The 13,451-nt window shown below is 41.0% G+C and overlaps 1 protein-coding gene across 5 annotated transcripts in view; it reads left to right on the top strand.

Moving 5' to 3' along the window:
* Positions 1-13,451, top strand: part of JAK2 (Janus kinase 2) — a 140,365-nt gene that overhangs the window by 94,094 nt on the left and 32,820 nt on the right. For all 5 annotated transcript variants that reach the window (XM_005296794.5, XM_024103351.3, XM_005296793.5 and 2 more), the window contains 6 exons: positions 2,183-2,340; positions 4,833-4,944; positions 6,327-6,513; positions 7,236-7,363; positions 7,919-8,053; positions 9,047-9,134. In XM_005296794.5, the coding sequence (XP_005296851.2) occupies positions 2,183-2,340; positions 4,833-4,944; positions 6,327-6,513; positions 7,236-7,363; positions 7,919-8,053; positions 9,047-9,134 (808 nt within the window). The remainder of the gene's footprint in view (positions 1-2,182; positions 2,341-4,832; positions 4,945-6,326; positions 6,514-7,235; positions 7,364-7,918; positions 8,054-9,046; positions 9,135-13,451) is intronic.

Genomic DNA, 13,451 nt, shown 5'->3' with positions numbered 1-13,451 from the left:
GGCCTTGGGTAATCAAGAAGAAACAGGGCAGAGCATTTCTGGGGATAGTTGGGTATTACAGACAATTCACTCCCTACTTCACCACCAGGGCATCCGTCCCAGACATGGTAAAATGAACCTGTGCAGCCAAAGAAGCTTCTGTGGATCTGAGAATAGCCCTCTGCAGCAGTCCAGTGCTAGTAGCTCCAGACTTCCAGAAGGAGTTTGTACTACAAATAGATGCCTCCAAAGTAGGGTTAGGAGCCATAGTTTCTCTCGTGGCTACAGAGGAAGACCACCCAGTTTTGTGTCTCAATAGAAGACTTCTCCCCAGAGAACAGAAGTACGCCATAGTGGAGAAGGAATGCCTCATGGTAAAATGGGCCGTGGAAACCCTCTGGTATTATCTGCTTGGATGGAGGTTTACGCATGTTACAGGCCATGCTCCCCTGAAGTGAATGCACCAGAAAAAAATGCAACACTAACAAGATAGTTTCTGTCACTACAACCCTTCTGCTTCAAAGTGCAGCATAGGGCAGGAATCAGGCATGCAGCCCAACCCCATAATGTTGAGCTGGAGGGCATATGTGACAAAGTCAGACCTGACCACTCTCAAAGGGTGGTTGAAGGCAGGTATATCAGCCTTAGAATGGTTAAAGTCCTCTTTCCTAGGAGCTGAAAAGGGTTTACCTCAGGTTAATTAGGGATCTCTGAGCCCAATTAAGGGCTGCCAATGACCTTTAAAAACCTCTTCTGGGGAGCTAGAGGGGAAGGAGGATCAAGAAACAATCCACAAACTGCAGAAGGGTTGGAGGCAGCAGAGAAAAACGTTTCTCCTAGGGGGAGAGCTGTTCTCTTCTCTATAGGGGAAATATTGAGTTTACTATTGTTTGGAGATGTGCAGGTGACCAGGAGCTAGCACAATAAGCATCACTGCTCTGGTGGAAGCAAAGAAGAGTGTGTGTGTGTGTGTGTGTGTGTGTGTGTTTTGCGTAAGAGAACCACTGAGGCATACCTTGTGAGCAGGGGCGGCTCCAGGCACCAGCTCAGCAAGCGCGTGCCTGGGGCAGCAAGCTGTGGGGGACAGCCTGCCGGTCGCTGGGAGGGCGGCAGTCAGGTGGCCTTCAGCGACGTGCCTGCGGGAGGTCCGCCGGTCCTGCAGTTTTGGTGGCAGGTATGCCGAAGACGCAAGACCGGCAGATCACCCGCAGAAACTCTGCCAAATCCGACCACCTACAGGCGTGCCACTGAAGGCCACCTGACTGCCGTGCTTGGGGCGGCAAAAAACATAGAGCCGCCCTGCTTGTGAGAATTGTAAATAAACTACCGTTAAGAATTATCAACATCTGAGAGAAGGGCTGATTTACTCCAACCTTCGCCCCTCACCCACATGCCACAGGGAGAACCACTGAGGCTGATGTGGCAGTAGATATGCATTGGCACATAACATGGTGAATCAGGCCCATGGCATCCAGCTCATATATACAAATTGTTTTAAAAACAGATGCATCCAAATCTAGGACTTACTGCAGGAATGTTGTCCTTTCAGTTGATGTATGCATTGCTAGTGATGAGAACACTGTTAAGAATAATACATGGTTCAGACAGTTGGTATTAAAAAGTAATACTATAAACCATAAGTAACTAGTATTGTGGTAGACAAACCAGCAGAAAGTTATAGTAGTAGACCTTTCAAGATCAGAGAGCCTGCAAATTATGGAAAGAAGAGATTAGAAGAAACCTTTTGTTTTTTTACCTCATTTTGCTCTTACTAAAAAAACAAAACAAAACCCCAACACAATCTGATGGCTCAAAATGCAGAAATAAAGAATGTAGCTGAATACATAATGGTGTCCTGGTACCCTTTAATAGATGGTGACTTTTTTTTAAATCCTTTTACTAGTTTAGTTATGCTCTGGTTTGGGGAATGCACCCCATCCATAGAGCCCAAATACTCAGAATGAATTTCACCCATTTTTGAGCACATACACAGTTATTCCAATGGAAGTCAATTACTGATGTAAGTGCTTATCAGTATGAATAAGGGTTCCACTATCTGGGCCTGTCTATACTGTGTGTGTGTGTGTGTGTGTGTGTGTTAGGTATGGTAATAGTATATATAAAAAATACCTATCTGAGGATTGTGTTAATTATTATAAATTAACCTCGTATCTCTCTCTCTCTCTCTTCCCCACTTTTACAGGAGGCTGAATTTCATTCGTTAAGAGAAGCGCTCTCTTTTGTATCATTAATTGATGGATATTATAGATTAACTGCAGACGCTCACCATTACCTCTGTAAAGAAGTAGCACCACCAACAGTGCTTGAAAATATCCAAAGCAACTGCCATGGACCAATTTCGTAAGCAGTGCTCTTATATTAATATGACAAGGCACTTTTAGTGAGTCTTGAAAGATGAGCTTCAGCAAGTGTGAAACATAAGCATACTTACTGGAATGTGTATTTATAGAAAAAATAGGTTTTTGGTGGGTCATTTTTTTCAAATTTTCCTTTGGCAAAACATTTTTCAGGGGGGGTTCCTTTGACTTTTGCTTCTGGGGGAATTCTGCGCCACTGTGCAATGCAGATTTTTGCAGAAATTAATGGGTTTCTCTCCTCCCCTCCCTCCCCGAAATTGGCTGCAGTGTTGCTGGCCGCCACTTGGGGAAGCTGGATCCAGCAGTGCCCAGCTCTCACATAGAAGACACTGCTGGGGGTGGATCAGGGAGAAAGGGTCAGGTGTATTGGCTGCAGGGGACCCCCTGGCTGGATTTGGGGGGAGGGATTGTGGGTGTCTGGCCCCCCGACTGGGTTCTGGGGAGGGGAGGCAGCAAAACAGGAACTGGGTTGTCATAGGGATTTCTTTTAACTCTACTCCTGAGGGAATTTTTGTGTGTCTGTACTGTTATAGACATACTTGCTGACAGGTATTTTGAAATAAATTACCAAAATAATTGAAACAAGCATGATTATGTAGTGTTATTTTGACAAATAAAATTTGCAGACTTTTAAAATATTGTGTTCAGAATTTTGATTTTTTTGGCGCAGAATTCCCCTAGGAGTAGACTTTGTAAGGGAAGGTGCACTCCTTTTCTGATGAGGGATGTCATGTTTTGTAACACCGTTGCACTATATACTTCCCCTTTATGTCTTTGTTGCATGGCTGGGTTGGAGGAAACTCCATATGAAACTCCTGTTGAAATTATTGGGAAAACCTACAGAGTGAGTGTAGAATGATACCTTTTGTGATATGTTTCATGTTTGAATTTTTTTTTGTAAATCATAAGAATAAATACAGATGAACTTAAAATATATTTCCTCCACTCAGAGTTCATTTTTTCCTCCAACCCAGTCATGCAACAAAGACATAATGTTGAATTTAGGACATTGTAGTCATTACCATGGCAACAGTGTATGATGTCATAAACGGAGGCTCTCATAATGTTTTCACTAAAAGATCTAGCAGAACTAGAATCTAAGTTGAAAGGGAAAAAAAGGCAAATTCAGATACCCGGGTCTTCAATCATTGTGAGGGGAACGCAGAAAATTGCTAGCTAGTAAATTTATCAGATTGCTTTTTGTACAGCTGTTGTCTCTTAGTTCAGTTTCTCCATTTCTTTTGAGAAACAGTTTGGTACCTTTATTGATTGTAACATTTCATACAGTACTGTTATTGTTTGAGCTCAGGATATGGGCAACCAGAATGTAAGTAAGCAGAATGTACTGCATTTGATTTTTTCCCCATAGTTTAAACAAGAGAACCAATGTACTTGGTATACATATTTAAATAATAAAAAATTAGTCTGCTACCTAATTAAATCAGGCATATTTCTGGAAATTTTTCATTAACATGAGGGGAAGAGAGGGAGTGATCTACATCTTCCAAAAGACATGGGTGAAACCTGTCCTAATATATTAAGCACCTTCTGTTGACTTTTTGGACATGGGGAAGGAAACTTACGAATTTGAACAGTAGAGTCAGATGTTAGTTGATTTTTTTTAGGACTGCGTTGAATTATGTGCTAGGCCTAGACCCTCTCAAGCAATGCCATTCATCACTAAGGCTAATATTTTGTCACAGACAGATCACGGGCAATAAAGAAAAATTCATGGAAGCCTGTGATCTATCCGTGACTTTTTCTAAAAATATGCATGAGAAAATGGGGAGCCACACCACCTTGGAGGGCTCCAGCTTGGAGCTGTGGGGTCCCCCCACCACCTGTGGCTCTGAGCTCCAGGGCATCCCCGTTGCCCTCAGCAGCTGGAAGTTCCCGGGGGCCTCACTGCCCACAGCAGTCGGGAGCTGTGGGGCACCCCCATCACCTGCTGTGACTGGGAGCTAGGGGCCCCCACAGTTCCCAGCCACCACAGGTGGCAAGGGGACCCTGCAGCTCCCAGGTGCCATGGATACAAGTCACGGAGGTCTCTGGAAGTCACGGAATCTGTGACTTACTTGACAAAATCTTAGCCTTATTCATAATCCCTCGAACAAGACATGGATAGTTAGATAATCCATAGCAGAGATGCTATATAGTTACTTGATTTCCCAGGAAAAATCAGTTTCCATTGATGAATGATTCAGTACATTTTTTTTTTAACCAGTTTTTCTTTCTCCTGTGAGCTGCTTGTCCTTGATAGGCATGTTTCCTTACCTGCATATAATACTGTTACTAACAGAACAAAGCCCTGGTGTTTGAAAAAGCAAACACCATAGCACATAGATACACTCCTTCTATTAGAGACCCACTGTTGACATAACTAATGCTTTCTAATAATGGTGTCATTGCTCAAAATCTCTGCTGTTTTGCTTTCTGAAATTGTACAGTAGTAAACATTTTTTCTTTTTATTATAGCATGGACTTTGCTACCAATAAACTGAGGAAAGCAGGCAATCAGACTGGCTACTATGTTCTTCGTTGCAGTCCTAAAGATTTTAAGAAATACTTCCTCACCTTTGCCATAGAGGTCAGTGTACTGCACTGAGCAGTAACTGTAGCCTGTATTGCACTAAAGCAGAGAACACTGCTGCATGATTTATTTTTCATTTACATACAGTAAATCGTTGAGTTTGTATCTTCTGTTACATGAGCTATGTATTCTCCTATTCATTAATGTCATTGCGGTTCACAATACTTTTTTTATTTACATGCTATTTATTGCTGTATAATTTGGTTTGTTTTGGTTTATATGAAAAAATCACAAAATTATCAGTCCATCGGCCTCTTCTACCAAAATTTCAAAAATATAAAAAAACAGTAGCTTCTTCTTTAGTGAGGTATACTAAAAAATAATGTGTGAGCTTTCATACTGGCTTGCAGCAGTTAGTTTAGCTACTGTAACACATACCTTCAAAGCTGTGCACATTTCAGCAGATGACACCACAACAATGCTGCTGCGTAGATGGAAAAGTATCAACTACTGTCTTAGAAACGTAGGAATCTTTGCCATCTCAGGGAAATATAATCAGTGGAGAAAGAAATGTTTTATAGAATTGCACTGCTCATTCACTGAGCATATTTAGGCTTTTCTTTCAGAAAGGAAAACTGTGTGTGAAAGAGAGTTTCTTTTAGCTGATCTGGTAAAATCGTCCGCCATTCAGAGCAAGTTTGTATCATTTCTTGCTTTAGTTTTTCCAAGCAAACAGTTAGAGAGCTGCTGTGATTTGGTATTCATTGGTATGTTTTCCACAGTGTTGTAAAGCAAGGGCATGTGACAGCAATGTAGGAGCTTCTATAAATTAGAAATGGGCAACTGGACATTTTGAAAGTTTGACTTAAAGAAATGTGCTGTGTGTTGAGACTGTGTGCCAAGTTTCAGCTTGGAGTTAGAACTATGCTGTAGACAACAAAAATAGGAATCTAGCCTAGGTCTTTGTAAGGTGCCTGTCATAAGAACCATACCTGCATCAGTGCACAGCACTACAAAATACATTTCACCATTGCTAATAAGTTTTCTGTTTGAGCACTCAAGATGTGAGTGTTCTTGCAACGTTACATTTCCACCTCATCACTTTTGTTGCATGACGTAACTTATGTTAGTAGCAATAAAGGACTCACTTATAACTGGGTCCATTCAGTCACTTTGCTTTTAAATCTCTTGGTTGCAGTCCCGATAGCTAATGTTGATTAGCTCCTGATAGCTAATCAACACTTCCAGTGATAGAAATAGTCCCTTACTAGCCTTATCAGTGTCTTCTCATTTTACTAGATACTGGAATTAAAATATCAAATGACACTAACATGTTACTTGAGAATTTTTCTCTTTTAATAAATTGAGTGTACATAAATTGTTTACATTTTTAAATTGTATGTGTTGGTCTTTCCTTTTCTAATTAAAAATCTCTATAGCGGGATGGTGTCGCTGAGTATAAGCACTGCTTAATAACAAAAAATGAGACTGGAGAGTATAATCTTAGTGGAACGAAGAGAAGTTTTGGTAACCTTAAGGATCTGTTGAATTGCTATCAGACAGAAACTGTCCGTTCAGACAACATCATTTTCCAGTTTACCAAATGCTGTCCTCCAAAACCAAAAGGTAAGACTTATAAATACAAACATGTCTAATTATTTTCAGGTTAATTGATTTTTTGAAAGAGAAATTAGCAGGTCAGTATATTTGCCCAACAGACATTTTCATCTCCTTAGTCATTGAGATTTCAGTGCTAGTGTCAGCTTGGGTTTGCCTTGGTTTGTAAGAAGTTACTCACAATGCTGTGATCCCCTTCCACAAAGCATGACCATCCCAGCTTGCAGCTGTCCCGACTGAAAGTAAAACTGGCCTCTTAATGATTGAAAAATTGCATTTAACAGCATTTCTTATCTGATCAAGTGTTTAGCTATAGGTTTGTATCATGAAAGAGCTGCTAAATTTGCCATTTCTTATTCTAAAATGCACATGATGTACCATGAAAAGTGGTGTGGAATGTTTTCAGCATTGTAATGCTGTACTTGTCAAAAATAAGAGTGCTTCAGAAACTTTAATAATCAGGAGAAAGAAGAAAGAGAATGTTATCTCTAGTCAGAAAGATCCAGGTTTGACATTTGTTTGATTAAGTCCTGTAATACTGTGTTATTTATTAAACAAATTGTTCTCTCCCTGCTATGGTATCCAGATTAAACTTCTTATCACAGTAGATTTACACTTTAAATTAATAATTCTGTTGAAACAATATTGTGATAAGTCTTTAACAGAGATGTTCTCTGGTTTTTGTTTGTTTTTTTCCTTCCACTCCTACCTTCTTCCCCTCCTCCCGCCAGATAAGTCAAATCTTCTAGTCTTCAGAAGCAATGGTATTTCTGATGTACCTACATCGCCCACATTGCAGAGACACAATAATGTCAACCAAATGGTCTTTCACAAAATCCGGAATGAGGACTTGATATTTGTAAGTTCACTAGTTGCATCTAGTTGGCCATTTTCATGGACAGTTGCACAGAGAGTTCTGAAAAGCTAGTCCCTGTTTGTATGCCATTTAAAATAGACTTAATTGCAGCAACACATTTTGCTACAGTAGTTCTTTAGTGAGAATTTAAAAAAAAAGTTTTAAATTTGGGTGTCCGTTTAATAATAAAAGTTTTTGTTTTTATAAAAATGTCTTTCCTTTTTATTGCATCACCCACCGTTTTCTCCACCTACAGAGGCCCAAATTCTTTATACTCCCAGTCTCCAGTTTCCTTCCCTATGGGTTCTTGCAACCACCTGTCCCCAGAGGTCCCCAAACAGTCAAAGGAGGGAGGAACCTTCATCTAATCAAATATTTAGGTTAAACTCTTTCCAGTACAGTTATTCCTCACTCCCGGTCATCTGACCCTTGAACTGATTGTATTAGCTTTAAAAGTTTTCTACGTACATTATTTATGGAGAACTTTAAGTGATCAGAATTGACAGAAGGTTGTCTGACTGCTCCTTCCATGTAACCCTGACCTTTTTTATATTTTAGAATGAGAGCCTTGGGCAGGGCACCTTTACTAAGATTTTCAAAGGTGTAAGGAAAGAAGTGGGAGACTATGGCGAGCTCCATCAAACTGAAGTCCTCTTAAAAGTGCTGGATAAAGTGCACAGAAATTACTCTGAGGTTTGTCTGGTTCTTGGGTAATATGTTTATTGATTGTTGTCTGTAAACAATTACTGTTCTTTGTTACCTTGAACAATTTAAGATGGTGTTATATGGTAGATGATTACAGTTCAGTTTAATCCAGAGCCAGATTATTTTATGCACCAAGCATAATTTTGTGCAGGAGAGGTGAGTAGGCTGTCAGGAAGCCACTTTAAGGCTCTTTTATTCTCTGCCTTGCATAGCCGCACCTCAGGCTGTGGCCTAGGGACTGCTGTAACTAACCTACACCATCTGACAGTGGTCCCCAAGGGACCACATCTATCCACGTTCTGAGAAATGCCAGAATGCAGCGGTGTTCCAGCTTTGCCCACTTCTACCCCTGGTACTCTACACTTTGGACCGGGGGACTGGTGCAGGGACCAGCTGTCATGGCTTCACACCTTCTGAGAGCTTCACCCCTCCACACACCCTGGAGAGAATTCTCAGCTGACCATATATGGCCAGTGTTAGGGTCCTTTGCACTCCTGAGCAGCAGAAAGGGGCCGGATCCAGGGAGAGAATTTGGCCCCAGATTTCACCTTTGATCCAATACACTATATGCAAATGCAATGAAATACTCTAGTTCAAAATTTGTGAGCAGTTAACCACCTTCCATTTGTTGTTTATGGCCATCTTTTTGTGGAGTTCAGATATCTGCCATAGGTTAAAAGAGATTCCCTATGAGTGCTGCTCGCTTTCTGTATGTATAAAACATTCTTGTCCACCGATGTTTTTCCTGTCACCAAGAAATTAGATTGCTGACTAAACCATGTATGCACTGTGGATAAAACAGTTACTAAAAAAAGTCACTGCACAAGCCAACAAGATGGAATCAGTTATGCAATTTTCTTGCAGTAAGTTAGGAATTAAAGCAATGTGAAAATGTGGGTGGTTTTAATATGTTTAATTCCAAATAATTTAACAGTTGATTTTTCTTCACTGATTATCATTCTCTCTGCCTTGCACTTGCAGTCTTTCTTTGAGGCAGCAAGCATGATGAGCCAGCTTTCTTACAAGCACTTGGTATTGAATTATGGAGTATGTGTCTGTGGGGAGGAGAGTAAGTAAAATCAATTATATTTATATAATTTCAAACAGCTCTCATTACAGTTTCTGTTCCTGATATTGTGTAAAAGCCTGCTGCAAAATTTATTTGCATCCTAGTCGTACAGGGGTGGCTCAGCAAGCATTCTTGTGAAAGAGTGACAGTTACTCCTGGGGGAATTCTGTGCCACTGTGCATGTGCAGAATTTATGCCCCCTTGAGATTTCTTTGCTTCCCTGCAGAAAAATGACTTTCTGACAGGGAAGCAAAGGGAAGCCACAAGAGCGGTCATGCAACCCTCCCAAGCAGTATGTTTTGGATGCTCAGGGCAGCCAGCAGAGAGATAAATCACTGTAGAGCAGGAGGTGTGACTGGGGAAGACCCAGCTGGTGGCTTCTACCTTGTGCTGGGCTCAGCTGCTAGTCCCAGCTGGGCTGGGGAGGATGGGCCCTTCCTCTTCCCCTGCATGGCATCCAGGGTGGGAACAGACCCACCCCCAGATTTCTCCCCTGTCTGCAGAGCTTCCTGCAGCCTCACCTGATTCCTGCACCCATCGCTCCTCAGCTGCAGGGGGAGGGATCCCTGTACAGGGAGCTGCTCCCCCATCCGCTTAACCCCTGTGCATCCAGACCTCCTCATACCCAAACCCTCCCACCAAGCCTCACCCCCCCTTCACTCAGAACCTCCCCCCAAATGAGCCCCACTCCCCCAGCATCTGGACCCCCCCACGGAGGGCCCCACACCCAGACCCCCTGCCGAGCTCTATACCCCACACACACACACCCAGACCCCCCCCCCCATGCCTAGGCCCAACCAGCTTCACTTGGACCCCCTGCAGAGTCCCATTACCATTGCATCCAGAACCCCCCAACAAGCTCCTGTGCATCCAGATCCACCCCGCACCTGGATGCCCCACTGATCCGCCCGCATCCAGATTACCCCTCATAGAACCCTCTCAACCCGCATCTGGATCTCCCCACATTAAGGCCCTCCACACTTGGATCCTGCCTTGCTGAGCCTGCCTGCCCACATGGAGGGGCAGGGCCCTGGGGTGTTCTTGGGGCAGGCCCGGTCCTTGCTGTTTCAGGGTTGGGTGCAGCCTCACCGCTGAGTCCATGTCCTGGTGGGGAGCTGCACAGTGATCTCCCACCTTTGTGCAGCCAATGGCCTCTGCTCCCCAGTGCCATGCTGGGGCCTCCACATTTATTTGGCAAATAACATTTGCAGAATTTTAAAATATTGTGTGCAGATTTTTAATTTTTTGGTGCAGAATTTTTAATTTTTTTGTCACTCAGGAGTAAGTGACATCAGCAAGCATCATAGGAAATTTGAACAGGTTGTGGGAATATGCAGTGTAACCTTTTGTGAAGGATTTGCTAATACATCTGTAGAGACTGGCAAAGGCTTTTAAGAGCCAGCTTTTCAGAATCAGCTGACAAAATGGTTTCCACAATTTGTCCACCTGCCTTTGCATGTCCATAGTGATCAATGGTGAGCATAGGTGCCTGATTGTTCGAGCAAATCACCATTTGCCCTGCAAAAAGTCTTGATTGTTACCCTTTGCACATGACCAAATGCTAATTTTGTGAGGACAAATACAATTTTGGAAGGTGTAGTCTAGGCAACTAGTTCTGAAAATGTGGCCCCTTATTTCAACAGAACTCTGCCCCCCTCCTACCTTCCCTCCAGTAAAAAAAATATCATCCTAGGAACTGTATATGGGTATGTAGCATGTCCTTAGTAACTTTTTTAAAGCAACTTCAGATTGTTGTTCTACATTTTATTTATGTATTCCCTCATACGCCAGGCTTTTATATGAGCTAGTTCTCCTGTTTTTGTATGTGTATATTGTCTTAAGGTAGATTAGTGTTAGTAGATCCCTTATCTTGGGGTCATTTTTTACCCTCCACTCCTTTTACTCAGACCAAAGGCATAGAGGACAGGTTTTGCTAAATAAACTTTGGTTTTCTGTATTAGTTTTTCATGTGGCTTTTCTAAGTTATTTTAGCATCATATTGTTTTCTTTCTGAGATTCCCATTTTTTAACAAAATAAAACATTTTATAGTAACAGTAAGTGTCGAAATCCCTTTTTTTTGTTTGATCATGGGAGTAATGAAGAGCTCAACATTCTGCAAGATGTCCCCTGAATTCAGTTAAAGGGGATCTGCAATGATTTTGTAAGCAAAGTTGTTTAAGATCCTAAATCCTACTTATCTGCATCATAAAATGTAAATGCCCATATATTTTCCTTGACTGCTCAGCAAAGCCTTATCCTTGCTTTGCAGCTTGTCTAGAGCTTTCATGATGAGAGAAACAACATGAAATAAATAGTATAAATCAATGGTTCTCAACCTTTTCTACACTGTGACCCACTATCCCATTTAGCAATGTAGGAGGGCAGGACTCCACCGGTTGAGAACAATGGCCCTTATGTTTGTGTTTGATTCTCAAAGTTATTTTAACATCATTTTGTGGGGTGGAAAGGGATCATTTTAAATTGTTGGATGTCAAGTAATTTTATTTTAATAATTACTAAAAATATTTAGTCCAGAGAAACAAGAAATGGTAGGCAGCTCTTACTAACTGTTTCTCTTACTGCCAACTAAGGGATGTGACTCCCACTACTTAGTCGCACGGGGTGGAGTGAGGGGTATGTACCTTACTGACTACCATGATCAAGACCAAGCAAAAAATCACAATCACTAACTATGGTTGTTTTATTATTAAAGAAAGGAAAAGAAACATTAAACAAAACAATACAAATGACAGAATACACGTGATAGACTAGTGACTTCCATTACAAACTCTTCTCCACAGATGTCTAGAGTTTTTAACAGAGATTAAATCCTTGAGAGTCAATCACCTTTGGGGGGTGCTTTCTTCTTGATAAGTTAAGACCAAAGTATATTGTTTCCCCAAATTAGTCTCTTGTCCAGAAATACATGGTCTAACCATCTGGTGATTAACAGGAGAAACAGACAGGGTAGGTGAGGTAATATCTTCTATTGGACCAATAATAAAAGATATCACATCACCCACTTTGTGTCTCTAATATCCTGGGACCGACATGGCTACAACTACACTGCATAGGAGAAACAGTAATTTAAATTACACCAGTATTTTCATATCCCAATACAATTATTACAAGATCCCTTAGCTTAGAGTCTTAGTTAACTTTCTCTCACCAGTCGATGTTGAAGGCTTGGGGGAGGTATCCTTGGGTTGGTTTATTCTTGAGTCTTCTCTGTCTGTGGCAGTTTGCTTGTGGAGTGCTATTTTGAGCAGGATAGCCGAGGATACGTGTGATGGAAAGGGTGCTCACTTCAGAGTTTGTATACCCTTCTCCTTCCAATTTTCATTACATTATAGGAAAACGCTCCTCTTTCACGCTTGTTTAGATTCAAAATTAGTTGCTGTTGCTCTTTGGTTGGCTTCATACCTTGGGGGTTGGCTTAGGTGACACCTTCAGCTCCTGAATGTGCAGTCTGCCTAATGAATATGCAGCATTTCTTCCCGCCTTTGTGCTTCTTGGGACAGGAAAGATCTATTCCAGATAACTTTTAAAATTAGTTTTAACTCTTTTTATTCAGTCCATTTTCTGAGAGAGTCTTTCAGTTTTGTTTAGAGTTTAACAGGAAATTAAATTCTGTTTTTTTTAAAAAGTCCATATACTCCTTTTTTAATAGAAAAGTTTTTAGTTGTCAGAATAGTCTTCTTAAATTTAAATAACTCTTACGAAGTCTTGAGCTTAAATAATTAAAAGGTGTTGACTTTGGCAAGATTATTCTGGTCTCCTGAAGTTGGTTGAGGGTTTGCCACTGCCAGTAATTAATTCCCCTATAATATAAATATTCTGTACTTAACTGGCTTTTTACACTACTTTAGCAAGATCATTAGATTCCATGCTAATACATAAAGCTTTTTACTATTTTAATAGCAATGACATTAGAAGCTGTATTAAGAGCTTTTCATTTATCTAACATATCTGTAAGAATACATTTCACAAAGATGTTTGCCATTTCAACATTTAAGAAATAAACAAAAGTTTAAAACATCTCCATATACACATGTTTTTCTCTAAAGTTCCTAAGAACAGAAGCAGGTTTTCTTGCAAGAGGGTGAGGATTGGTAGACTCCACTTTACCTAGTTGTATTGCTCTGATAACACACCCTACGTCCTTTTACTATTAGGCCTCTACTTAAAACATAAATGTTTCACATGATCTGTCTTCTTTAAGTGTGCTTGTTCTTGGAAAAATAGAAGTAGAAACCTTCTGGGATTTCTGTGATTAGCTTTCACATTTTGTAACATAATTTTACATATGTATTGTT

Source organism: Chrysemys picta, chromosome 6, assembly GCF_011386835.1.
Source record: "Chrysemys picta bellii isolate R12L10 chromosome 6, ASM1138683v2, whole genome shotgun sequence".
Lineage (NCBI taxonomy): Eukaryota > Metazoa > Chordata > Testudines > Emydidae > Chrysemys > Chrysemys picta.
This window is presented reverse-complemented; position numbering and strand designations above follow the sequence as displayed.